Here is a 27,393-nt window from a genome sequence, read left to right on the forward strand (position 1 = left end):
GATAAGTTTGGTCTTGAATTCAAAGAGATCCACCTGCCTCTGCCTCCCTCGTGCTGGCATTGAAGATGTGCCCACCACGCCTTGCTGGTTTTAATTATTGAAACACTCTTGTTATGTAGCTCAGGCTGGCATAGGGCTTGAGATTCTTCTGCCTCCATCTCTTAAGTGTTAGAATTAATAAGCAGGCACTAGGAGAGTCCACTTATTTTCCTTTGTATTATAATAACAATAGCTTTTTCTTCAAATTTTCTAAACATGAATATATATGATTTAAATCTCCATAACCCATATGTTAATGTACAGGAGGTCCCACTAGCCTGCCTTTCAGGGTCCTAACAACCTCTGACATCATCACCTGCTGCCAAGTCCAGGTGCGCCGCCAGGTGTATGCCTGATAAAAAGACCCCACTAACCTCCCCAGCTCTTTCTCTCTTACTCTCTGTCTCTTTCCATTTGAGTCTCTGTCTCTATTTCTCTCTCTGCCATGGGCACCCTTCTCTCTCCTTTGCCCTTTCTCCCCCTCCCCTTTCCCACAACAAATCTCCTTGTATCAAATATGCTGCATGGCCTTAATCATCATTATAACACCGTGTCCTACAATAACCTGCTCTCAGATGTCATTAAAGTCACCCTGTACTGAGGCAACACCACTATCTCCATCTGTGTCCTCTGCCCCCTTTCCTCCCGCGTGGACCCGCGTGTAACCTCTACAGGTGCACATTTCCTAACAGGGCAGTTTTCAGTAGTTCCAGGAAGCTCATTTCTACCCATTCACTGGGAACTTCCTTCCATAGCCTCAAGATGATTTTTCCTCCTTTGGCAGATGATTTCTGTCACCCAGATAGTTTCTGGGTAGTTGTGAACACACATTTCACGGAAGAGGAAACAGGAATGACCTAGACACACGGAGCAGATGATTTGTTTGCTTGAGGGAAGTGCAAATCATAAAACACAAACATTTCATCTCAGTAAATAGGTGACAGAAAACCCTCTAAACTTATCAAAGATGAGGAGCCAAGGGCTGACTAAAATAGTCTACAGTTTACAAAGTAATGAACAAAACCTGGAATCATGAAAAGCTGACCGTATCCATATCTTACACGGTGGTCTCTCTACTGATGCTGTCCCTACATATGTGCCCTGGAAGACACGCACAAGAACGTGCAGCGATGCGCTGTTGGGAATAGCAAAGGGAAAGAACTCATGCATCCACAGCACGAGAGCATAAAAATGATACAAACAGCTAATGAATTCCAAAGGCAGTATGAAGGAACTACAGCCACACGCAGAGGTGGACACTTTAAAATTTTGGCTTCGGGAAGGGTGCTTGCAGAGTACCTACCAAATGTTATCTATAGAGATAGAAATACGCAATGATTATACATAGGGGCGTATCGAAGCTGCAAAGCATAAAAATGCTTTAAAAAATTTAAAGGACAGTTACGATTGGGAAGAGGGCACTATTCATGTTAGAGCCTGAGAACTATAACTTTTTATGTTCTAATTCAGTAAGTCCTGGTTGTCCTGGAACTCGCTCTGTAGACCAGGCTGGCCTGGAACTCAAGAGATGACTGCCCTTTGCTGGCCTGCACCACCACCTGGTGTAAGCATATTTTGTGATAAAATACATAACATAAAATTGGGACATTGCATTTCTTCATTCTAATTATTTTTAAGCGTGTGGTTTGGTGGAGTTAAACACATCCACCTTTTTGCATAACCATCTATATGTCTCCATATCTAGCCCTCCTTATTGCCACTGTGCTTTAGGTTAATCAAGAAATTACTGTAGGGCTGGAGAGATGGGCCTTTGGAGCCTCTTGCTGAAGACCTGGGATTCGAGTCCCAATTCCAACCATCTGGAAGTCCAGTTTCAGGGTATCCGATGCCCTCTTCTGACCTCCACAGGGCCCGGGCACACACCTGCCGTGCAAATAGATGCAAAACATTCAAACACATAAAATAAACCTTACAAAAAAAATCACTGCCAAGTCCAACGTTTTGACTCAGTTTTCTTGAGTTTCGCCGTTTTAGCTCTTAGATCTTTGATGCATTTAATTTTTCGTTCTTTTGCACCACAAGAAATTTTTAAAGAGAATCGTGAGTATGGATCCAGAAGGCACCCTCCCGGTTTACAAAGGATGATCCTGGAAGGGAGGACAAATACCGCGTCAAGTCCAACAGTGAGCTGCTACAGGAAACTAAAAGCCGCATTTCTCAATGCAAGGAACTTGACGGCTGTCCATCAACCAGCAAAAAAAAAAAAAAAAAAAAAAAAAAGCCGCCCGGAAGCGCAGGAGTTCAGATCCGCCGGCGGCTACTTCGGGTCCACCCACACCCACACCAGCTCCGGGTCATTTCTCCGCCCAGGAGGCCGGGGAGTTCTAAATTTCGAAAACACCGGTGCGGATTTCGGGCGGGAGGGCAGCCCCGGAGCAGATGAACCGACGGCTTGGGACTCCGCTCCGCTGCAGGCTGGTTATCCAGGCTCGTTTCTCGGTTATGCTCTCGTCCAGGAAGCGCTCTGGCTGGGCCCGCCCCGGAAGAGGCGGGGCACAGAGTGCTAGGTTCTGATTGGTTGGTCTGGGCAAGGCCGGCTCGGCGCGAGTTTTGGCTTTGGGAACGGTAGGATGGTGGCTCGGAAAAGCTTGAGACACTCTGAGGGTCCGGGGTCCCCGGAGAGCCCGGGGTAAGTGCTGCCGCCCCGCACTCCGTTCGGGACGGCCTCAGCTTGTCCCAGAGACTCGCCAACTCTCCGACACGGCCTCGGGATGGGGATACAGTCCCGGGGCTCAAGCTGGGTGGGAGAGGAACTCACACCGCGTTGCTTCTTGTGACAAGCAGATATTTAACAGTAATCCTCCCTGGTTGGTCGTCATTGCTTTTTATTTCCAAGACCAAGCTGTTTTCGTAGTAGAAAACACGGACCCTGAAGCCTAAACCATATCTCAGGCAGCCGCTTGTTTAGGTCTTGGGTTGATGGCCTGAATGCCTAAAGGACCTTCAGCGTGCTTCAGACGCCTTATTTACGAAGAGAAATACATCTGAACAGGTCGCTAAACTCTGAAAGGCTGGTTAGAGCATTCTGGAGTGTCTGGCGCGTATCCAAAGCCTGGCAGGGATCTTGGTGGAAAGGTCGGTCTCTGGGTAGGTCTTCTGTGGGAAGATTGCCTATGGGAGATGGTGTTTGCAGGTACCACAGGACGCAGATGGTGGGGGAATCCACACTCGGTGAGCCATGAGGAGGAAGATTTAACAAGAAATATAGTGACTAGGGGAAAGGAGCTTAACAGGGTATAGTGGTACGTGCTTTTAATTTTTTTGGTTTTTTGAGACAGGGTTTCTCGGTGTAGCCCTGGCTGTCCTGGGACTCTGTAGACCAGCTGGCCGTTAACTCAGAGATCCACCAGCCTCTGCCTCCCACGTGTTGGGATTAAAGGCGTGGGCATGCACAGCTCCTTTAAAAAAGAGAAAAGGAGAACTCTTGGTGTCATGGCTCGGGTCTGTGATCCTAGAACTTCGGAAAGACAGGAGGCTCAGACATGCAGAGGCCCCGTTGGCTACATAGTGAATCCAAGACCAATGCGGGCTACCTGAGACCTTGCTGAAAGAGAGAAGGCGGTGGGCAAAGAGGAAGGGGGAGAGGGAAAGAAAGGAAGAAGGCAAGGGAAAGGAACTTAAAACCTGATTTGCTAGGTCAGTGTTTTTGTTGTTTCAACATCTTGAGGTTTGAGGCTTTGAAACCTTTCCCTCATCCAGACCTGAAGGTCACAGGTGCACACAACAGACTATAACTGGTTATCTTAGGGAGCTCTGTCGTTTGGAATCTGCTCCAGTTCCCCAGCCCAAAGCCGGAAGGAAATTTCTCTGTATTATTTGGAGCACAGACAAGAGACAGATGGAAGGAGTTGAGGCTGAGCAGCTTATTCAGCCTGGTTTTCATTCCTACTTCTGCTTTGTGGGACCTTTCAGAATTGCAGTCTGCCAGTTACATAAAACAGCTCTCCAGGCTTGAGCATGTGCTAAAGTAGGGAACTGGTTAGAAATGGGGAATCTCAGCCCCAGCCCAGAGTTTCTGGGCTGTCCTATGCTGGGAGCTACCTAGGCGGACCAGCAACGTTCAGCCTCTCCCCTCTTCAGTTCCGGACAAGTGTGCCATTGGCCTGCAGCCCTGCCCAAGCCTCTCAGGCGGCTGGGAAGTCAGCTGAAATTTGAGAACCAGCGCTCTAAACTGCTTTTTTTGGCTCACAGTAGTGATGTTCCACATCCCAGAGCACACAGGGGTACCCACGCGGTGCACGGACGAAAAAGCCTTGTGAAAATTCTGTATCTGGCGCATCCTTTTAAAAGCATTTTATTGCCAACTCACAGGAAGGTGCAGAAGTAAACCTTTTATTTCTGTAACCTAGTACACACACAACTGAGATGATTTACAGAGTGATAAGGGCCCCCAGCCCCAGTCCTGCTCCTTAAGTGGTGGGCTCCCACAGCTTCAGCTCTGCTGGGTGATCACTAAAGAAGATAGCTTGGGAAGCCTGGGAAGGAGCACCTGGGAAGAATCTCAGCTTTTGCTTTCTTTTCCCTGGTTGTCCAAATGTTTTCTAGCTTCCCTTTTGTAATTTTGTTGTCTGTGTTTTAGCAGTGCAGTACGTACAAAGAGCGCTTTGAAAAGAGCACATTCCAGCAAACACGTAAGTAATGTTTGTTAATATGATTGAAAACAAAACTGTCATTTTGTGGGAATCACATTTTTGTAACTTCCCTTGACAATTCCCCCTCCCTCCCAGACAGGGTTTCTCTGTGTAGTCTTGACTGTCTTGGCACTCATCTGTAGGCCAGGCTGACCTTGAACTCATAGGGATCCACCTGCCTCTGCTTCCTGAGTGCTGGGATTACAGGTGTGTGTGTACCACCCCACCAGGCTCCACACACTTTCTAAATTTTTTTTTTTTAAATAGTAGCTTTAAAAAGTGCTTTATTCAGTATGATGGAGAAAAGGAACTTAACATTTTAGAACCATTTTTTTTCTTTTCTGAGCCTAGCTTGACATTAATTTTATTCAAATATTGGACATCATGTAAAAGTTGTGTAATGTTCTATATTGACATTTTTCCCTTATAGCAATTTCTCTGTGCTAGTCTTTTTTTTTTTTTTTTTTTTTTTTGCTTGTTTTGTTTTCGAGACAGGTTCTCTCTGTGTAGCCTTGGCTGTCCTTTGTAAACCAGGCTGGCTTCAAATTCCTAGAGATCCATTTGCCTCTGCCTCCCTGAGTGCTGGGATTACAAGGCATGCACCATCAGACCCGGCTCGTGCTACAGCTTGTAACACCTGCATTGGGCTTGTGGTATTCCTCTTTGTCCCCATCATAGCTTTATTTTTCTTCGGGAAATTTATGTTAAAGGCAAGTACATTTGTTTAACCTTCCTGATTGCTAATTCCAAAACATCCCTTGGCCATCCCAAGCTAGAGAGATGAGGGTGTTTGCTTTTTCAAGTTTAGGGCTAGCTTTTCAGAGTGCTTTCGGCCCCCTTCTGTGTCCCTGGCTTTCTCCATCTTAGGCACGCTACTGCCCTGACTCTATCCTTGGCTGATGCTCCTTCATGCCTTCTGGTAAGCTAGCTCAGCTTTCCTGCCCACCACTGCTCAGAGTAGCTAAAATCCTCTGTGCCCTGAGGGGATTTCTTGGGCAATAGTCCCTTTCCAGCCTTGTTGGAACTAGAGTGGTTTTTCTCGGCTTTCAGGACCTCCCTCTGGGAGCGTTTGCCCTGCATGTGATCGGGTTTCTTTGGCTTGAAGGCAAACCTCCTGCTCTTTCTTGACTTCTCTCCAGATAGCACCCTGTGAAAGAGGCCTTTCCTGAGACTCGCCGGAGTTTTGTTTGCTAGTGTTACCGCATATCCTTTCTAGCTTCCAGACTTTTCTTACCTGTAAATAGTAGCATCCTCTTGTATTTTGTAAGCTACTGTAGAAGATTTTCTCCTTTTGCTCTTTTACTGGGGTTTAGGGTTTAATCTGTGTATTGAACTGGAAGCCACAGTCTCTCTCCTGCAGGATGCAGGCTCTAACCCCCTGTGTAGTCAAAACTGCTTATGAGCTTTTGAGCATGTACCCTTTTTCTGGAAAGGGGATCATAGCATTTCAAGTAGGATCATACCCTATTGCAAGTAGTTAGGTAAATGATACCCTGTGGGCCAAATGTACCTGCCATTTGTTTTGGTTTATTGTTTTTAACCAAATGCTCTTTTATTCTGTTTTGTTTGCATTTTAAAATGATTTAAATAAGCTGGACAGGATGGGTCACACCTATTTGTAATCCTGGCACTTAGGAGAACTTCTGTAATTGAGTTAAAGGCTAGGCTGGAATACACAGTGAAACCTGTCTCAGTAAAAGAAAAGAAAAAGCAAAGCTGGCCCAGAATGAAGATACTGTATGAAAATGATACGAAATTTCAGAGCCCAGAAGTCAAGCTGTATTGAAGCATGGCCATGTTCATTCCCACCTGTCTTGTCAATAGCTGCTTTCGTGTATAATGGTACAGAAGTCTAATGTCCTACAGGGCCCAGGTATCTACTCTCTGGCCTCTGGAGAAACAGCTTACCCATCCCTGCCTTTGATCATCAGAGTGGTCTGAGGTTCAGAAAGCACCCGGTGGCTGCACAGGTGTCTGTAGGACTAGCTAGAGGGTCCTCGAGAGATGAGTGCCACAAACTTGACGGGTGCTGTTTCAGTGACTGGTTTTATTCACTTTCAGAAAGCTGATCAAAAGCACAAACCCAACGATGTGTTTGCCTTCCCTAACAATTCTGATGTCTCGAGCATCCTGGGAGAAATGGAGGAAGAAGAGGAACCTTATGAATTCTTTGGTCAGTGTTCTAAGTCCCCGTTCATGGTGTGGAAACAGCAGTGCTCACATAATGAGAGTTGTGCCGTCAGCTCCCTTATCTAATTCCAGAAGAGTTTTAGCCTAGAAGAAGCCTGACCCCAGCCAGCCCCCTTTCCCATCCTCTGATCCTTGGACACCATACAATTACTTCCAGTGTCTATAGATTTGTCTAGAATCATGTTCTCGGGGCTTCTGTGACTTAGCATCACATTTTCAAGGTTGAAGCATGTGTTCGATTCCTCCTTAAATTTTATGGCTCAATAATGCTCCGTTGGCTCTGCGTTCTCTTTGTCTTGATCATAGTTCTGCTATGAACATTCATGCTCAAGTTTTCTTTTTGCATATGTGTGTGTGTGTGTGTGCGCGTGCGTGGGGGAAGGTGTCGGTGAGTGGGTGTGTGGACACTTATTGAGCTCCCTGAGACATACCACTAGGAGAATTGCTGAGCCAATAGCAACTCTGATACTACTATTCTATTGGTACATTTTATTCTAGCTAGTGTAGTGAGTATAAAATAATGTCCCATTGTGGTGTCTTATACAGACAGAGTACCAGGACATAAAATTTACTGTCTATCTGTTTATTTGGTTTTGGAGGCAGGGTCTCTCTGTAGCGCTGGCTGTCCTGGAACTCACTCTGTTACCGATTTTGAATGAGCAGTTCTGTGGCAGATAGTCCTGCTCACATTGCTGAAGGTGAAGGTGGGCCACCTCTCACCATTCCTCTCCAGAACCCTCTTAGCGTCCTTAACTCGGACTGTGTAGCCTTTACACAGCTCCCTGTTCTCACACCCCAGCCCCTGGCAACCACTCTGTGAATCAGTAACTCTGGGAACCCCATGAAAGAGGAAGGTGCTTGCTGTCTAAGTCAGGGTCACTATTGCTTTGCCAAAACACCCCTGCCGTGTCCTGTCACTGTCTTTCTCCAGCCAGTGGGAGCAGCCTTAGCACCTCCCTCCCCGCCTTTCTGCTAAGGCATGTGCTCTCCTATGTCTTCATTTGGGTCCACTTGTTGCTCTAGTCTAAAGGCTCTTGGAGTCCAGGTGAATGTGACTGGAAGGGGAGTGAGAGAGGACAGGCCCCTTCCCTGCAGGGGCATTCATGCTCATGTCCATTGCCCTCTAAAGGCTTGGCACTTTGTAAGTTATGAAGTCAGAGGGGGGCGCCCGGAACACTTACTGGCTGACACGGTAGCCTGCAACTCTGATAATGCATGGCGGTGAGGGAACAGCATGTTAGGATCCTTATCCACGTTCATCTCGTGTTATGACAACATTTCTATTACTGCACATAAGAATACAGATAAATAATTTGAAGACACGTCTTTAAAAACTTGTTTAGGTTTGTTCTATGTGCATAAGTGTTTTACGCGCATGTATGTCTGGACCATGTACACGCTTGGTGGCCATGGAGGCCAGAAGAGGGCATTGGGTGTCCTGGAATAAGAGTTAAGAAGATTGTGAGCCGCCATGTGGATTCTGGGACCCAAGCCACATCCCCAACAACAGCAGTGGGCCTCCACCCCTGGGCCACCTCTCCAGCCCCTGAAAACATGGTTTTTTGTTGTTTTTGTTTGTTTGCTTGCTTTTTTTTTTTTTTAATTGTCAGTAAGGTTTCCTGTTACTGAGGTTGATATTAAGTATTTGGAAGTAGCCTGTGTAGCCAACTCTGACTTTGTTGGCCGTTTAAACAAGGATTGCCTTGTGTCCTGGCACCAGGGGATATAACTGAACAATCAGACAGTCAGTTTTCATTTGCTGTTTTTGTAGACCCTCCTCTGCACAGCACTGCTATAGAGGTTGAAGAGGAACTGTCCAAGCACCGTGGGGCCTCCGCCTCTCCGGCCACTCTTGGAGGAAGAGAGAGCAGAAAGTACGGCTCCATCGCAAGCAGCTGGGGGTTTCCATTTGTTTGCTTGTTGTGTGTGTGTGGGGGGGGTTACATTTGCTTATCTTATGTGTGTGTGTGGGGGGGGTTACATTTGCTTATCTTATGTGTGGGTGTGTGCAGGTGAGCACAGGTGCCCAAGGAATCCAGAGGTGTCAGGTCCCCTGGAACCAGAGTTACAGGTGGTTGTGGGTCACCTGACATGGATGTTTGGGACTGAACTCAGGTGCTCAGAAGAGCAAGTTGCTCACGACTGCTGAGCTGTCTCTAGCCCTTAAGCAGTTGTTTTTATAGATGCTAAGAAAACTTACGTCATTACAGCATCTTTTGAGCCAGCTTGTTATGATTTTCCTCAAAAGAACTGGTGCGTGAAAACGTAATTTTCTATAATTTTTATTACGTATAATTGTAATTACCACCTAATTATCTAAGCATGCTGTCTCTTTGGTTGGGTTATCGCTTTAAGTGAATCTAAGGGATTAGGTGTCTGTGTTGATGAGCCAATGTGTATTCATGGGCTCAAGGGCCCTGTATCCTTTAGTGACATCCTAGGTTATGAAATTGTTATTTAGATTTTTAATCTTTCTTGGGTTTATTCCAAAGTTATCAATATTTTTGTTTGTTTGGTAGTTATTATAAACAGAGTCTTCCTTTTTATCTGTTGTAGTTGATGATATATGTGAAAACTATAAGTTTCTTAAGCTCTCTCTGTCTCTCTGTCTGTGCGGTGAGAGAGAGACATGGAGGTCAGAGGATGACCCTGGGTGTCTTCACGGATCACTTTCTACCTTGTTTTCGTGAAACATAGTCTCTTAACTGAACCTGGACCTCATGAATTCAGCTAGACTTGCTGGCCAGGAGTCCCCGGAATCCTTCTGTCTTCCTCTAGTCAGCACTGGGACTATAGCCAGTCTTTTATGGGGGTGGGGGAGAGAGGGGCATTTCATGGCTGGGGTGGGGAAGGTGGGTGGTTGTGTCAGAGATGAGAGGCAGTGGATGGTTTGAGGCATAGTCAAGAAGCACCCCAGGAGGTCTTGATGCTGGAGAAGAGTCGCCATCGGGCAGCTGTGGGATTGCTTTGGGGTCAGCAGATTGCTCGATGGGGTGAATGGTACTGCCACCAAAGGAAGCCCTTAGGAAAGTAAGGTGGGGTTTGCATGTAAATACAAAAAAAGCCAGGGCAGGAGGGGCTGTGGGGAGAGTTTCGCATGTCCCAGAACACCAGCAGGCCTCAGAGACACCTTCTCCCTAAGGTGTTCAGCTGTTTTGTTCTCGGATGTCTCCTTCTGTTTTACCCTCTCTCCTTCCCTCCCTCCCTCGCCTCCTGGTTAGCTGGTCTGTCATGGAGAGGCCCTGCTTCTGAGGCCCTTTCTGTTGGATGTGATGCCTCTAGCTTTAGCTTACCAGCTAAAGCTACCACTTACCAGCCTGCCTGTGTCAACCTGCCTAAGGCTCCCAATTAGCACAGGGTCTTCCATCTTCTCCACGCAGGAGACATTGTCCCAGCTATGGGCCCAGTGATGTTCCCACAGAGTTGGGACCAGTGCCTTGGATGAAGTGCAGTTCTCAGTCTCGACTCCATTAGATGACTCGCTTGCCTAGGAAAAACTGATGTGAGCAGATGTGGGAGATGGGCAGAAGATCTAGAAAGGCGTCACACCTGCCCGTGGTCCATCTGAATGTAATAGGAACGCTCAGCTTGTTCTCATGCGGAAGCAACGTATAGATAACATTATGTACAAGATACTGATGGCTTGTTGTTTGACACAGTGTGAACCCTTCTGAAAGCGAAGCAAGTGGAACAGATTCTATCAAGAACAGTACAAAGAAGGTATGTGGCAGGGTTCCTTCTTCTATCTTTATTCATAAGATACTGTGTATTTTGCGGAAGTAGATGCAAATAGATGTAGATGCAAAAATGTCCCATAGCAGTATTTTTTCATACATGAACATCTTAGAAATTACTTTTATAATAAAAGAAGTTTAAAAAAGTTCTATTCGTTTATTTTGTGTATGTGTGTATGTATGTGTGTGTGTATGTATTTGTGTGTGTATGTATGTGGACAAGTGCATGAAGCTGTGTTTGGAGGTCAGAGGACAACTTGTCAGAGTCCCTCTTCCACCATACGGGTCTTAGGGATTGAACTCAGACCATTAGCCTTCGTGGCAAGTGCCTTTCCCTGTTGTGCTGTCACTCCAGCCAGGAGAAACATTTTTGTTTCTGAAATGTTATGAAAGAATTCACAGATGTCTCTTTACCCAGTCAGTTTCTATTTCATTTGGATGTGTTCAGTTTGTGGTTTTCAAGGGCAGAGAGAATTAGGTGCCATTCTAACCATGCTGTCTTCTAGATGTTATGTTGAGTTCTGATGTTTATAAATGAGAAATGGGGATTTTGTAGTTCCCTGACACCAAAGAATTAAAGATTTGAGTTTTCTAAACAGCACTGCTGTTTCCTTCGCAGCCCAGGCAAAAGCCGAAGCCCGTCAGCAGCGAGCCTGACAGCTCTGAGGATGACCTGAAGAGGAGAGTGAAGTCTGCAGACAGAACAGCTGAGGGGCAGCACCGGGCTGTGCCTCCTGCAGTGTCTTCAGCACCCCCGGAGAAGCCAGAGGAACGCGCCACGCCCAGGAGGACAAGGCCCCACAGCACTCAGCCCTCTGCTGCAGAAGAAGCCCAAGCAGCACACAGACAGCTGGTGAGTAGTGTCTGCCGTCTGCCCCTCGGCGAGAAAAGACCTCATTGAACAGATTAAGGAGGAGATGAAAGGTTTCCTTTGATTTTAAAAAATAAGTTTCAAACTGCTTTCGTTACAGAAAGCAGTGTTTTCTTTAGAAAATCTAGACGATCCAGAAAGGAAGGTACATGTATCTACAGTCCCATAACCCAGAACAGTGTCTGTCCTGCTCTGCACTCCATGGTTCTCCCCTGGCCTTTCCTCACCGTCTGCTTGTCACTAAGAATCCAACAGCATCATTTTAACTTGCACTCTGTTCGTGGATACCCATCGTATCTATTGGTAAAAATTACTATTCTGATGAGGTTATAATATAATAATAATAATATAATCATATCCTTTTCCCTTCCCTTTCTTCCCTCCACCCCTCCCACCCACCCCATTGCTCTTTTTTAAATACATGGCTTCTTTTTTTGTTAATTATTAGGGGTGTGTGTGGTGTGTGTGTGTGTGTGTGTGTGTGTGTATTTTCCCAAATGCTTACGCATTAGTACAACCTGCTCAATGATGGATTTCTCTGAGATTGAACAGAATCTTTGTGTTCTGTTGAACACAAAGATTGAACATTGAATCTTTGCGTTCAACATTGTGTTGAACACAAAGAATATGAACCATTGATTCATTTCCTTAGAACAAAATGCTATGGATCACATTTGTTTCCAAGGTACTTGAAGTATAGTATCTTTTGGTTCATATTCTTATACATTGTTTTATTAATTTACTTGGCTGATTAGTGTAGATAAATAATTCATTCTCATCTTTGAAAATAGTTACAAATACAGTAATGTCTTTGCTCCTCCTGCCTCTCCTTTCTCCCTTGCCAAGCACTAACCACAGATGGATGGCCTCATGAATTATTTCTTATACAGTCTTCCAGGGTTCCCTTCTGTATACCAAACAGAATATTTGTTTACTTTTATCAGCACTTGCTGCATAAGCAGATGAATATTGTTAGTTACGGACAGACCCTTCAGCTGCCACCTTCTCCTTCCCAGAGGTCAGGCCATGTTTTCTGCAGCTCTGAGCAGAGAGAGCCCTGGGGACAGTTGGTAAGAAAGCACGCTGTGACCTTGTAGCCCCTTCCCTTTGCAGCGCCAGGGTTAGTCTCTGGCCCTAACGAGCACTGCCTCCATGCTCTTTGGACACAGGCCAGGTCGTCATGTGAAGCTTGTTCATTCCCCTGAAACCCCTTTTCTTTTCATAAACTGAAGGGCCCTGCCATTTTCTACATAGTGGCCATCTCTCCTGGGCCGTTCCTGGGGATTTGAAGAAGCGGAGGCTCTGTCCCCTTCTGGCCACATCATGCTGCCCATGCTGTGGTGCTCTGTCCCCCTTCAGGGCTGACGATGACTGGCTGCAACTGTGAGGCCTGCTCTTCTACAGGCTTGCTCGGAAGGGTCATTCCTTGGGAGCGCCTTCCTATAAACGGGCTGTTTCTCTTAGCACTAATTGTGTAGGTTTTCTTCCCCGGAGGTCTCTCACAGTAAGTGCTTGACTTTCTGTTGAGTGTGGTGTTTCTACTTGTCAGGTGAAGTGTGTCGATGGACAGTGTAGTTCAGATATGTCGTCTTACTGTGTTTGCTATGTTTGGTGATGTCTGGTGGTCTCTTTGATCTATCAGTTATGTAAAAGAGATAGGTTTGATTTTTTGTTTTTTCTTTAGCATCACAATTTTATAGATTTTCTTTAGTTCTTTGAATTTCTTTTTGTTTTGATTTGGAGTTTTTGAGATCAGGTTCTGCGGTGTCCCAGGCTGCTCTTGAACTTAAGGGCTCCATTGACCTTGACCGGCCTGGCCTCCTGAGTAGCCAGGACTGCAGGCATGTGCTGCTATACGCTGCCTCCTTGAGGATTTAAGCTGTTTCTTTCCTGAAGACTTTCACCGTGGACATTTTAAGTCAAGAAATCTTAATTGGCTGTCTTCGTGGGTCACAATGAGATGGTTTATGTGGGATGATAAGATCAAGCTAATATATCCATTACCTTTTTCTGTGGTGTGGTAGCTTGAGTGAGATGCCCGCCATGTTTTTAAGCATCTGAATACTTGGTCCTCAGTTGGTGACACTGTTTGGAAGGGCTTAGGGGTGTGGCCTGGCTGGAGGTGAGGTTTCAAAAGTCATGCCTGGTTTCCAGTGTCCAGTGCACTGTCTGTTTTCTGTCTGTGGCTTGAGATACGAGCTCTCAGTTTCCAGCTCCAGCCACTGTGTCTGCTGCCCCCACCGTTACGAAATGTAAGCCCAAAACACACCCTTCTATAAATTGCCTTGGTCATGGTGTTTTATCACAGCCACAAAAATGCAGCTAATACATGTGGTGAGACACCTGAATTTCACTTTTAGCCGCTGTCTGTTCTTACTGAACGTAGCTATCCAGCTGTATAGTAGTTCTCAAAAACTTCTTCCTAAATGAAACTTGGTGCCTTTAGCATTCAGCTGCATGTCACTCTTCCCCCAGGTCCCTTCTCATAGACAGCATTTCCGTATCCACTCTGACAATCTCTGCCTCGGAACTGGAGTCTCTGGTTAAGTCACTTTTTATATACGTGTTGATATAGTTAGGTGTAATTTTCATCTGTTCCTTCTGGTTGGGGGGGGTGATTGGGAGAGAGCAAGTTTGTTCCTCTGTTGGTAATTCTGAGGTAATATTTTGGGTATTTGATTCTCTTTTTTTGTGAATTGCCAGTGCTTGTATTTATTTTGTGTGTGTTTGTGTTTGTAGTTACCCTAGATTAAAATGAAGATTTCTTTAAATTAGAAGTTTGTTCCAAATTGTGTTAGGGTGTTAGGGTTATGTGTGTGTGTGTGTGTGTGTGTGTATGTGTGGGTGGGTGGGTGGGTGGGTGGGTGTGTCCCCTCCTCCTTTCTAGCTGAAAGCAACTTGTCAGGGAAAAGTAACTACATAACTGTGAAAATTCCTGTTTTCCATTCTCTGATTTTTAGTTCTGTTTATTGTGCCTATGTTATGACTCTGACCTTACTGGGTTATCATTTTTGCTTGAAATGGTTTTCTTTTTTAAAAACTGGAAAAGGATCCTGTTGTTTTGTTTTCCCACGTTTTCTTTCCAACTCCCACCTGATTCCTTCCCCACAGCCTATAGAGCCCCTCACTTTGTTTCCTGCAGTCACTGATGACAGTCTTCCAGACTTTGCTGACAGTCATTTCGTATTCTATTCACCTCTGCCATTCAAGGGAATCTGTCTCAGTACAGAAGTCTGCGTTGACAAGTTTCCCTTCAGCTCTTCAAGTTTGTCACTTTACATGGATTGCGGAGCTTCTCATACCTCTTTGTCATGGAAGCTGTAGTCATTGTTCAAATGCAAATTTTCTGTCCAATGCTCACTCTTCTTTTTCAGCTTTTAAAATGTGTCTGGGTGTTTTGTTTGCATACGTGTCCATATACCACATGAATGAATGCCGTGGTACCCACAGAGGCCAGGAGAGGGCATCAGATCCCCTGAAACGGGCTACAGTTGTAAGCCACCATGTAGGTGCTGGGAATTAAACCTTGGTCCTCTTCGTCACTGAGCTGTCTCTCCAGACCCTCTTTGTGAACTTTTTATTATACATATTTAGATCATAAAACACTGCACTCTGAGACTCTGATGCTTTTTAACACTTCTGTTAGTTCTGACTTATATGTTGGGTATGCTTTTATTACTGTCTTAAAGCTCATTGGACATTTTTTTTAATGCGTTATTTTGTTGTTTGTGTTTTGTGGGTTGTGGTCTCAGAAGCCCAGGGCAGCACTGAACTCACTACATCGCTAAGGATTGCCCTGCAGGGCTGATCTTTGTGCCTTTACTTCCTGAGTGTGAGTGCCAGGATTACGGGCTTTGCCACCTTGCCCGGTGTATGTGATGGAAATGAACCCAGGCTTTGTACATGCTAGGCAAATACTCCGCCAATTGAGCTATGTCTCGTTTTTGAGAAAGGGTCTCGTGTAGCCCAGGCTGTTCTTAGACTTGCCGTGTAACCAATGTGCTGTATGTTGCTTCGTGTATTGGGGCCTCCTTGACCTGAGATTGTGCCTTAATCTTCCTGAAGAACTGAGTAAGAGCCGTAGTAAAATCGGTTGGTGGTTTGATAATGTTGTTAACTTCAGATGTCAAGGAAAAGTATTTTTCCTAAATTAAAAGGCCACACTGTTTGGTTTTGTTTTTTGGCAGAAAACTCAGAAGAAAGTGAGGCTGTCTCCTGGCCGAAGGAAGAAATCAAGACGTGAAGGCACAGACTCGGGTACAGAATGGTGCTTTGTGCTTTGCCGCTTGGACAGGATGTCTCAAACACGTCCTGTTTTTAAGTTGTCTTAGTTGTTGATATAGCAAACGGGTTTCTTTTTGGGGGTGTGGGGGGTTCAAGATAGGGTCTCTCTATGTAGCCTTGGCTGTCCTGGAACTTACTGCATAGAGCAGGCTGACCTCGAACTCACTGAGATCCATCTCCCTCTACCTCCTGAGTGTTAGAGCTAAACCACCACCCTGGCTGAAACTGCCACTTAAGAAATTGCAACTTTGGGGTAACATTTTTTTTTTTTTTTATCATTTTGTCATGAAATTTTTATCAAGGGAATATCCATACATGCACATACTATGCTTTCATAACATCCAGTCCCCATTCTTTTCCCTCTCAATTCCCAGTACCCACATCAGGCAGTTTCCCACAGTTCCAGGGTCAGTGCCCTCTTCTGGTCTCCACAGGTGCCGGCCTTCATCCACACAGATACACATACGTAATAAAAATAAAGATAAATCTTTTTTTTTTTTTTTTTTTTTTTAAGTCATGTAGATGGAATTACATGCTGTAGTCTCTACCTGCTCACTATATTTGCTGGTGGGCACTGAGTTTTCAGGTTTGGGCTATGATAAATAAAGCCTGTATGACCTACCCCACCTCCTTTGTTTTCTCTTCCCTCCCCCCCCCCCCGCTTTCTTTTCTTCCCTTGCAGTTCTAGAGATTGAGCTCCTGGCATTGCCCATCCTAGGAAAGTGCACTGGGCTTCATCTCCAGCCTCCTTATGAACTGGCCCCCACCCCGTGAACACTTTTATGTACAATTTTATCAGCATGCTTTTATTTCTTGCAAAGGATTAGAGAGTGAAGTAGTCGAGTCATAGGGTAGCTCTGTCCCCGTTTCCCAAGTCACTGTGAGCTCCTACAGTATGCCGCGCCGTTTAAAAGGGTGTTAAAAGAGAAACAGCAACAGCGTGTGAGCATGTGGACACAGTGTTACAGAGCTGAACGGAGACCCCCCGCTGCAGCACATCAATTGTGGACACAGTAAGGGGTGACAGTAGGCAGGGCCAGTAGACCCCGCCCTGGCACGGGCAGAAATGAGGATGGCTGTTTTCACACTCGGGTAGAACTAGTGTCGTTCGGCGTTTCACAGCCCTGGACCTAGAGCTGGTTATGATAATGAGTGGATTCAACTGACATGTGCCTAATGTTCTAGGTGCTTCTGAAACTATGCATATTTGGTGTCTAGAAGGAAAGAGATGCAGCGACATCATGGAGTTGGATGTCATTTTGTCTGTATTTGAGAAAACCTTCCTGGAGTATAAGTAAGTCCTTTGATGTTGTAATACGTGGACCTGATCAGTTGTGCTCAGAGTACGACTGTGTTCATCCTAGTTTTCTGTGTTAATGCATTTAAGATGTCTTTACATTTTCACTATAATTCGTTTACATTTTTTTATGCTGGTTTCAAGTTATTCGGTCATCTATTCTAGATGTTTCTCATAGACTTTTAATTTAATCTAGAAGTATGTTTCTCTGCTGCTGTTGGTTTCTCTTGGTCAGGCAGTGTTGCTAAGTGTGGCCATACTCCAGCCCCTGCCAGCTCTTGGGAGAAGAGTGTTGGGGGAAGCCCGCAGCTGCACAGCCTCCGTCATGATGGCGATGGACAGCAGCTACGTCAGGGCTTTACTCTGGCGCTGGGCGCACACCTTCAGCTGCCTTCCTCCAGCCTGGGGTAGGGAAAGTTGAAGAAACAGCTGAATCAGTCTGATTTCACTTATTTTCCAGCAGCCCAAATCTGGTTTTGATCTTTCCCGGAGAGAGTGATTCTTAAAATATTAAACAGAAATATTTTAAAAATGCAGCCCGGCAGAGGCAGGTCTGAGAGATGCAGACTAGTCACACCCACCTGTGAATGCACCTGGCTTTCCTGAGAACAAGACCCACTGAGGCAGCAGTCAGGGAGTCAGAGTGGGCACCTCCATGGGGGCATGGCGTCGGCAGAATGCAGGCAGAGCAGCTCAGGAGATGGGCAGAAGCTACAGGGCTGGGTGGAGCGGCTGGGGAGGCGTGGGACAATGCAAACATCGGTATTCTCTGAGCCGCTCTGCATCTGGGCCAGTAATCTTCCCCAGCTCTGCCACAAGACCAAGTTAGTTCCTGTCATGCTGCTGTGGGAGATTTCCCCCAACACTCCCTCCTGGAGGAAGAGAAAGCGCATCATGAAAATTTCTAGGAAGGCAGGCTGACATCCAAGGAGGGATGCCCCTCCTTGCCATGAGCCACAAGTGTGGGCCCCCACCACTGGCATCCTGGCCTTGGACTTAGCTCATTAAGGATGTTTGAGGCTAGCTGTAAGGGTACCCTGCGAAGTCCGTGGACTGCTGTCTCCAGCTCCCGGGTAGGGTCCATGGGAGGAACTCTCACCATTGCTATAGAAGAATGCTGGCGGACACGAGGAGCACCACCGCCTTGTTTCCTGTGTGTTGCCCTGATAATGTACCCTGAGAAGCAACTCAGGAGGAAGGGGGCACTTTCACCTCACAGTTCCATGTTGTGGACCATCATTGTGAGGAAATCAGGGCTCCAGGCACTTGAAGCAGGTAGGCACTTCCACAGGCCAGAGCAGACAGAATGAATGCAAACAGGCTTGCTAGTTCTGCTGGCTTTCTCCACTTTGTACCATCCAGGCCCCACTGTGAAATGGTGCCACCTACATTCTGGGTGGGTCTTCCCAAAAAATCCCTCAAAGGCATTCCCCGGGATGCAGTGATCCCGTGGGCAGATAACTCTTCCCAGACGATTCTAGAGTGTGTGCTTGACAAAGCCATCCATCCCATCCCATCTACTAACCTTCTTCATCCCAGACTTTGTCCTCTGCCCTATCCCCTTATTCTCTGCTGCACCCACTCTAAAGACGTTGGCCATGATGCTGTCTACCCAGGAAACCCATCCTTCTGTGAGCAGAGACGTGCTTAGTCACACTTGGAATAGTACTCCTTTAGCTATCCGGACAGTTGTGAAGTATGAAAGTAATTTGTTACTGTGCAAACACAAGGAGAATGTGATGTACCGTGACCACTTTTAAACTGCGGAATGGCTAGCTAGCTGCATGCACTCTGTGCAGCTCTCTTCAGCAAAACTGAAAATCTGCAGCCCTTAAAATAGGTGACCCCTTTCTCCTCCCTACAGCAGATACCTCTATGAATATTGGTGTATTCTGGTCCCTCTTCTTAGGTTTTTTGTACAAATAGTCTGAAGTAGACTTGCTGCTCCACATGATATTTGTTTTTATTTTTTTAAAACTGTCTCAATGTTTTTTTCTGAGAACCTCACACCATTTTATAGTTGTCCCCTCAGTGACTGGGAAAATGGGTCAGTAGATAAGAGGGTTTGCCGTGTAAGCATAAGGACTCAAGTTCGGATCCCAGAGTCCACATGAAAAGCTATAACTCCAGAGCTGTGCAGCATAAAGACAGGGGAATAGCTGGGACTTTCTGCCTCCAGCCTAGGTCCTGGTTTAGTGGGAGACCCTGAATTAAGGAATAAGGTAGAGATCGGCAGAGGAGGGCGCCCGCTGTCCTCCCCCGGCCCTGCCAAAGCACGAGCATGCGTACACTGCCCCCACCACCTTCCAACGTCTCCACCTTTCCGTGTGTGCTTAGTGCACACGTGTGGATGCGGGTGAAGCTTGTCTCTGTGACGTGGTAGCCATTTCTCTGTCCTCTTTGGAGAAATGCCATTCAAACCTTTTGCTCACTTTTTAAGTTGGACTGTGTTGTGTATGTGGTTGAATGGTTGATTGTTAAATATATTTTAGATATTATCCCTTTATCAGATAAGCGGTTTGCAGATGTTTTCCCTCACTCTGTGAGTTGTGTTGTCATGCCTTGGTTGTGCATTTGCTGTTCAGAGGCACTTGGGTGAAGTGGATGCAATCAGCCAAAACACACAGGAAGAAATCATAACCTGGAGATCTGTCTCTGTTTTCCATAAGAAACGGTTGCAAAATCCTCAACAAAGTAATAGTGAATTGATTTCAGCAATGTATTAAAAATAGGTAAATCCACCAAGTAAGATTTATCTAAGATATAAGAGACTGACTGATTCAACTTTAGAAAGTAAAATAAAAATGTACAGGCTAAAGATAAAAAGTTAACATGATCATGTATTAAATTCAGGTAAAATATTTGAAAAACCCCAATACCCGTTCAGTTCATGATTTTGTCTTTGAGTAAAATTTGGATAGAGTGAGCTGCTTTAACTTGATAAAGAATTATATGTAAGCAACTAGAGCTGGTATGCTTCACATGGGAGACTAGAAACACTTTCCTATCATCATCAGGAAGCAGCAAGGTTGTCTCCTCTCAGCACTAAGTCTAACATTACAATGAAAGTCTTAGCTAGCAAAGCACATAAGGGAAAAGAACTAAAAAGTCTTAGACTTTGAAAGAACAGTGCATGGCATTGCATGAACTTGTGGAATCTGAAATTAAAACCATAGCTCCACTTACATAAGTAATGCCCCAAATAAGGTACTTACCTAAGAGCTGAAGGAAGAAATGGACAAATAAGCACAGAAACGCAGCACTATCGCTCACTTATAAACGAACCCAGGACTGTCAACATGTCAGTTCTTCACAGCCTTAGAGCCGGGCAGCCTTAAAATCCCAGCAAACTCTGTTGTGGGTGGTGTTGTAATAAATAAAAAAATGTGCTGTTGGGCTATATAACATTTATTATTAGCCCTAAGATTTTCCCAGTGGTATTATTTAATATGCTATTACAAATAATAAGGCACAAACACATTAGATTTATAATTGCCTCATTTACCTTGGGCTGGGCAGATGTTTTACTTACACTGGCTCACTAACCTCACTATCCATCTCCCAGTCCCCATCCAATGCCATCTACCTTAATCCTCCTCATCGGAACTAGCTTCCATCCATAATTTTATAAATACTTTTATTTTTCATTTGGGCCTTTCCACACCATTACTGGAGTCCTTCCTTCAGGCCCATATGATTTCTTCTCCTCACTAACCCATCATGGTGTCCTCCTCCTTCATCTCTTCCTGTCTGTCTGTTTCCTGTGATTCTTCCTTGAACTCAAAAGTCCAGTAACCTTATCCACACCTATCCTATTCTACCCTGCCAGGTATAGGCTATTGAATCAGTCAGCCAGTCAGATATGTCTTGGGCGGGTTTACAAAAGAAAGATAGGTATAAACGGATCTTAAGGGCCAATAACAGGCATCAGACCAATCTTCTTAACCAATTCTACTATTCATGCAAAGACTGAGAATAGCTGGAGTAATAGTTGAGAAACCTCACTATAAAGCTGTGGTAGTCGGTGCAGCATCATAGTGCTGAAAATAACAGAGCCCGTATGGAGCCAGCCAACACTGACAAAGGAGCAAAGACAGCACAGTGGAGGCAGTCTTAATCAAAAGGTGCCACACGGCTGGCCGTGTGGTGCACACCTGTGACCCCAGGACTCTGGAGGCAGAAGCCAGCCTGGTCTGCATGTGAAACCCTGTCTCTAAACTTTGATAAACAAGCACCGCCCCTTGGCAAGCTTCACGCAGATTGGATCACAAACGTCAGTGTAAATCCACAGGACTCCCAGAACTTGAAGGAAACCTGAGTGACCTTGGATTTGATCATGACGGGACTACAGTGAGAACACACAGCCCATGGAAGAGCACAAGCTGGACTTGAGTTAATAGTTTCTTCTGTATGCAAGATCCGTTCAAGCACGAAAAGGCAGTCCCCAGAGTGGGAGAAAATCTTTGCAAGAACTTATTTGTTCCCACCCCATGCTTAAGCAGACATTCCTAATTCCATTAGGTAGATCACCAAGAACAAAAGACAGGAAAGTAGGAGGGGAACTTGAAAAGAACAGCTATGATGGGAGAGGGGAGGGAAGAAGTGAGTAATGGGGAGCTCTGATCAAACAGCATGTGTACGTATGAAATTATAAAAGTATCACGTTTTTGAAAGAGACTGTTTCCCAGAATTTACAAAGAACTCAAAAAGCTCAGATAAAACACCCGGGCTTGGGGTGTGGCCCAGCAGTTTTAGTGCTTCTCTAGAATGCTCAGGGCCCCACCTTCAGTCAGCTGACAACTCCCTTCAGATAGGCCAGAGACCCAGAAGCAGTTGCTGTGTCTGCCTCCAGGTTCCAAGAGCCCACTCACCAGGCTTCTTCCCTCCAAACGTGTTGACAGTGTCCCTTCTCGCCCTGTCCACTTTCCCTTCCCCCCTCTTATCCCCAGTTTTAGTAAGCATGAGAAAAAGCTACAGGTTTTACAATGCTCTTAGGTATTTAAACAATATATGCCAAGCTGTATGTACTTATGTGTCACGTAAATGAAATGCATCTTTCAGAGTCCTTTTTAATACTGATTTTGATTTTTTTTTAAAACAATTTACAGACAAAGAGTAGACTCTGAAATTTGTAATCAAGCCATCGACAAATTTTATTTTAAAATTAAAGAGGAACTCGTCAGAATGGTAAGTTCACTGACATATTCTGTTACCCTAAATTTATCTGTCTGTCTGTGTATCTGCCTGCCTGCCTGCCTACCTACCTACCTATCTTGAGACAGATTTTCTCTGTGTGGCCCTGGCTGTCCTGGAGCTCACTCTGTAGACCAGGTCTCAACCTCAACAGAGATCCACCTGCCTCTGCCTCCCAAGTGCTGGGATTGAAGGCGTGTGCCGATAGGCCTGGCTGCTCCAAATCTTCTTAAATTAAAGTTTGGACAGTGACCCGTGGCTGTAGAAGCACTTGCATTGCTTGGCTCTGTGACAATAACCACATGAGAGCTGCCCTTATTTCTCTGTGTGTGTGGATGTGGAATCGCATGTGCGCATATATGTGGAGCCAGAGGCCCATGTGGAGTAACTTCCTCAAGTGCTCTACAGCTTACTTTTTGAGACAAAGTCTCACTGAACGGAAGATCATGCTCTCACTAGGCTGGCCAGCCAACGAGCCCCAAGGATCAGCCCATCTCCACCAGCACCTTCTAAAAGCCAAATGTGCTGGTGCCGCAGATCCAAAGTTGGGTCCCCTTGCTTTCCTGACAGGCAGTTTACTGACTGGGACCTCCCCAGCGCCTTCTCATGGGGAACTTGAAACAGTTAAATTTGTAACTTGAAACAGTTAAATCTGGAAAAATAGATATTGTTTTTGTTGTCATTGTAGCTTAAAGAAGGCCAGGCGCTGATGGCTCTGAAAAGGAAGAACACCAAGGTAAGTCCTCGGGTTTTGTAACCTGCAGTTTACTTTATAATCTGCATTTTATAAAAGGGCTTCTGTGGCTTTGGGCAGCTTTTTATTTGCTTTTGTGAGGTTAATGGGCACTAAAGACTATATTAGCCCTCTGTCTTCTAATTGAGCCCCTGGGACAATTAACTCAGAAAGAGGAAAAGTTATTTGGGCTCATTTTTAGAAGTTCCAGGCCATGAGTCTGGTACCCATGGGCCTGTAGTGAAATGAAACTGCTAAACACACCAACCAGGAGGCAAGAGGGGAAGGGTCCTTGTTCCTGCCCTTCTCAGAGACTCCCACTAAGCTGCAGCCCATCTGCCTGTTTCTGTGCTTTCAGAGCCTCGTTCAGGTAAGCAGAAGAGTGGAAACTTCTCCCGTGTTAACCTAAGTATGTCATTGTATTGCTCAGATAATTGCCGACATGGACAAGAAAAGGCAGCGTTTGGTTGAAGTCCAGGATGAACTGCTTCGGTAAGATAATACTTGCTCCTCCTGACAGCTCACCTAAAGGGCAGTGGAGTTTGTCACTCACTTAGCAGAGTGCGTTAGAGGACCGTCAGCTCTGATCAGCATCTCTGGTCCGGCCTCAGGCAGCCTCGTTACAGTTTTAATGAGCAGACTGTAGAATTAGACTGCCTGGACCTTGAATCAGGCTCTGCCATTGATTGCAAACGGGGGAGTTCCTGACTTTCCCAGGGCCTCGGCCCTTATGTATATATGGGCATACTTGTACCTGTTTCTTAGAGGGTGTTATGTGAGTCAGTGAGTAAGCCTAGGAAGGGTTCTGCCTATGTTGTTTGCTTGCTTGTTTTACTTTTTGACAGATGGTCTTGCTCTGTAAGGCAGTGTGGTCACTGGCTCTTCAGTGATACACACTCCACAGTGACACATCAGTCCCTATTCCGAGGTCTAGGGCTGGGGCCAGTTCCCATGCCCTGGGTCTGAAGGCCAGTGCAGAGTCTGGCCGCCTGTGTGTACATTTTGGCCTGCTGAGGTATGGAGTGCTGTGTGAGCCAGAGGCTTAAGTGTAGAATTTGCCATGCTCTCAAGATGCTTTAAAAGAGCTTGGACAGGCTGACTGTGTGGCTCTGTGGTCGAGCACCTGCCTCATATAGGCAGGGTTTGATAGCAGGAGGCTTGAATAGAGTGGAGATATGTCAGCAAACATTTGAAATGCTAAGTAATTTTGTTTTGTTTTGCTTTTCAAGACAGGGTTTCTCTGGTAGCCCTGGCTGTCCTGGACCTCACTTTTTAGACCACGCTGGCTGGCCTTGAACTCTTGTAGGTCTGCCTGCCTCTGCCTCACAAGTGCTAGGACTAAAGGCGTGTGCCACCATGCCCAGCTCAGTACTAGGTTTTAAAGTGACTGCCACAGGATTTTGAGAGAGACAAATTATTTGTCACACATCTTCTACCCAGGCCCTGTGGCTGTTTTTCTGCTGATTTTATTTGGCCTTGGAAACTGGGGAGATTAATAACTTCCTGCCTGACTTCCTCGTTAAATTGTCATGCCGGCTACTCCTGCCTACTTCCATGTTAGCAAATTTATGTTTAATCCAGTAGTTCCTGGGACTTGAATGACTTGGTGAATATCGGCACCTGTGAGGCATGTTCTCCAAGGCTGTCGCTGTTAATCGAATATCATAATTGAGATGAATGGAATCCTAGCATCTTTTACCCGTTCCATGAGAGGCAAGGCAGACCACCTGGCCCCATTCTGGTTTTTAATTCCCTCACCCAGGAGCTCATGCTCATACACTGTAGACGGCCAGACTGTGTTACATGCTGTTTATATGGGAGAAAACATTTTAGTTACCTTTGGTTCAGGTTTCTGTTCTCTGTAATATGGGCACTTTAATTGCAGTCCATGAACAATACATATATTTCTATTAATTTGGATTTTACAGTTTGTTTTTAAGATTTAACATTTTTTGTTATCTAGATTAGAACCACAAATGAAACAGCTGCAAAAAAAATATGATGACCTTAAGGAGAGAAAAGCATCACTTAAGAATTCCGCGCATTTCTTATCTAATTTAAAACAGCTATACCAGGATTATTCAGATGTTCAGGAGAGTGAACCAAAGGAAAAGGAAGAGGTGAGTCCTGTTGTTCTCTTCCTGCTGTGCGGCAGAGGGTGATGCGGCCATCTGCGTGTAGTGTACCAGTAGTTCTGAAGCGAGGTAACCAACAGCAGTGCTGTGCGTCAGTCAGGAGGCTGCAGCGTCCCCTAGCTACTGACTGGAGAGAGGAATCCACGTCACTCCTAGCCCCCCTTCAGAGGACTGCACTTCGAGGGCAGTGTGTGCTGTGCACAGCTCTCACTGACAACCAGACTCTGCTTATCACAGTTTCCATCAGTACACTGCTCACTCAGACGTGCTGGAAAGGCCAGCCGCCGTGTTCATGCTTCAGAAGCTGTCACACGGAAATAGTGGGTGGCTTGAGAGGCTGAGAAACAGTAAGACAGTTGGGAAAATGGAGTTTACTATTATTTTAATACTTTGAAGTTGCCTCTGGGACTTTGTTATTGCTGTGACACCCAGTTAATAGAAATGTTTGCTATATATATATAAATTTGTATACCTAATAGAACCAGAAAAGTATTATTATACTAATAAAATTGTGTATAGGATTACATTAATAGAATTGTATATAGACTTGTACTAATAGGATTATATGTAGAATATGTATCATATTGCATTGTCTCTATCATATGTATAGAATATGATACATATGTATAGAATATGATAGAGATACACCAGTGTCTCTATGTATCTCATGATCAGGTTTGTATACTTTGCCTCTAAATTCAGATCTGGCATTGATCTGAGTTTTCCTGAGCTAAAGATTTGTTCATCTGTTGGAGCTACAAAAATATGTTTTAAAGATGTATCTGAAGTTTGTTTTGGGGATTTGATTACTAAGTTTGTGAAAAAATAGTAAGCATGGATCCGAACTAAAGATAGTCTGCTCTTGAGATCTTGTTTCTCCTCCTTGCACGTGCTAGGCAAATGCTCTCTCCCTCCCTGGTCTGCTCTCCCAAAAGAAATTTATGTCCTCGGTGCCTGTAGCACCTATCTTCTTTCCTGTGACATCTGGACAGGCCACAAGTCTTTCTAAGAAACCCCCACAGCTCTAAGGGAATTCTCCCAACTCCTTTTAGAGAGCGGTACTTGAGGTGTTCTGAATGTAGGCTGTTCAACCTCTGCTCAGTTGAATTCTCCAATAATATGGTATGAATGTGGAAGAAAAGAAATCCCATCATTATGAGGGCTGGTAATCACCACTGTCAAACAGCTTTTCTGCTCAGTTTTCATCACTAAGAAAAATACCTTGGAAACATTTGTCAGCAAGCTTTCAAAAGTATGGTAAATTATTTAAGAGGAATTAATTTCCCTCACATGTTTGCAAGAGGAAGTTTGGTTTTGTTATTTCTAAGTCCTGATTTGGGTTCTGTGTTCTAATTTAGATGGGTTTATATTGTAACATTGTAGACATTTGGATGGCATCTTTAAGGTGTAATTGACCCTATAACTTGCTTTCTAGATGATATCTTTGAGATTGTTTCACTAAGAGTTTAACAGGCACTTATTGTCATCCCATTTGTTCTTTTAGTAAAACGAAACTTGCTTTAGAAATTCCTGTTTCAAAATAGATGACTCAGATAGATCCAACATTCCACCCATACTTCCTAGTCCAAGTCTGAGGCATGACTTGCCATTTCAGTCCTGCAGATGCCACAGTTCTTGGAGCAGCTGGTCTTGCCTGGGGTACAGAGATCTGCTCAAGCTTTGTTGAGCATTTCCTTATGATGTTATATTAGCAGTTATGTTTGGAGGAGACGGGATGGGCTGAAACCTGTTTTTCTAATGATCCTAGTTAAATAAAAGGAATGAGCCAGTGGGAAACTATCAAAATTGGCTTTGGCCGTTAGGGTTATGAACTAAGAAATTACTAAAGCATTGTTATTTGTGAGTCTAAATAGTTTTTCTTTCATCAACAGTATGATTCATCTAGCCTCCCAGCTCTTTTATTTAAAGCAAGAAGCATTCTGGGAGCCGAAAAACACCTGAAAACCATCAACTATCAGCTGGAGAAGCTCCTTAAACAGGAATGAGAAGCCATCTCTCCTCCTGAAACTGTGCTCTGCACAACCAAGCTTCTGGTCTGAAAATAAGTGTGGCCTAGTCATCAGAATCTATTATTATTTTGTCATTCAAACTATACCAGTTTGATTGTCTAATAGTTTCAGAAGCCATAGTAGTCATATTCCTGATTATTGCATTAATAAACTTCACTCTTGTGACATAAGAGTTTTAACTTAAAATAAACGTTAATGATGTCAGTGCAAGCATAGAGTAATTTTGGTTAATTAG

The 27,393-nt window shown here is 45.0% G+C and overlaps 1 protein-coding gene across 2 annotated transcripts; it reads left to right on the forward strand.

The window, feature by feature from the left end:
- Cenpu (centromere protein U) lies at window positions 1–27,368 on the forward strand. 2 transcript variants are annotated; one of them, XM_021650757.2, is made up of 13 exons: window positions 1–2,689; window positions 4,640–4,691; window positions 6,753–6,864; window positions 8,653–8,755; window positions 10,541–10,601; window positions 11,235–11,468; window positions 15,674–15,743; window positions 16,956–17,064; window positions 22,176–22,254; window positions 22,949–22,996; window positions 23,424–23,485; window positions 24,957–25,113; window positions 27,021–27,368. In XM_021650757.2, the coding sequence occupies exons 1-13, from the start codon at window positions 2,631–2,633 to the stop codon at window positions 27,132–27,134; spliced, it is 1,260 nt and encodes a 419-aa protein (XP_021506432.1). In that variant the 5' UTR covers window positions 1–2,630; the 3' UTR covers window positions 27,135–27,368. The 2 variants fall into 2 exon arrangements, with proteins under 2 accessions (XP_021506432.1, XP_021506433.1); XM_021650758.2 differs by having other exon boundaries at window positions 2–2,689; window positions 4,643–4,691.
- The last annotated feature ends 25 nt before the right edge of the window (window positions 27,369–27,393 follow it).

The sequence above is a fragment of the Meriones unguiculatus genome, chromosome 4, assembly GCF_030254825.1.
Source record: "Meriones unguiculatus strain TT.TT164.6M chromosome 4, Bangor_MerUng_6.1, whole genome shotgun sequence".
NCBI lineage: Eukaryota > Metazoa > Chordata > Mammalia > Rodentia > Muridae > Meriones > Meriones unguiculatus.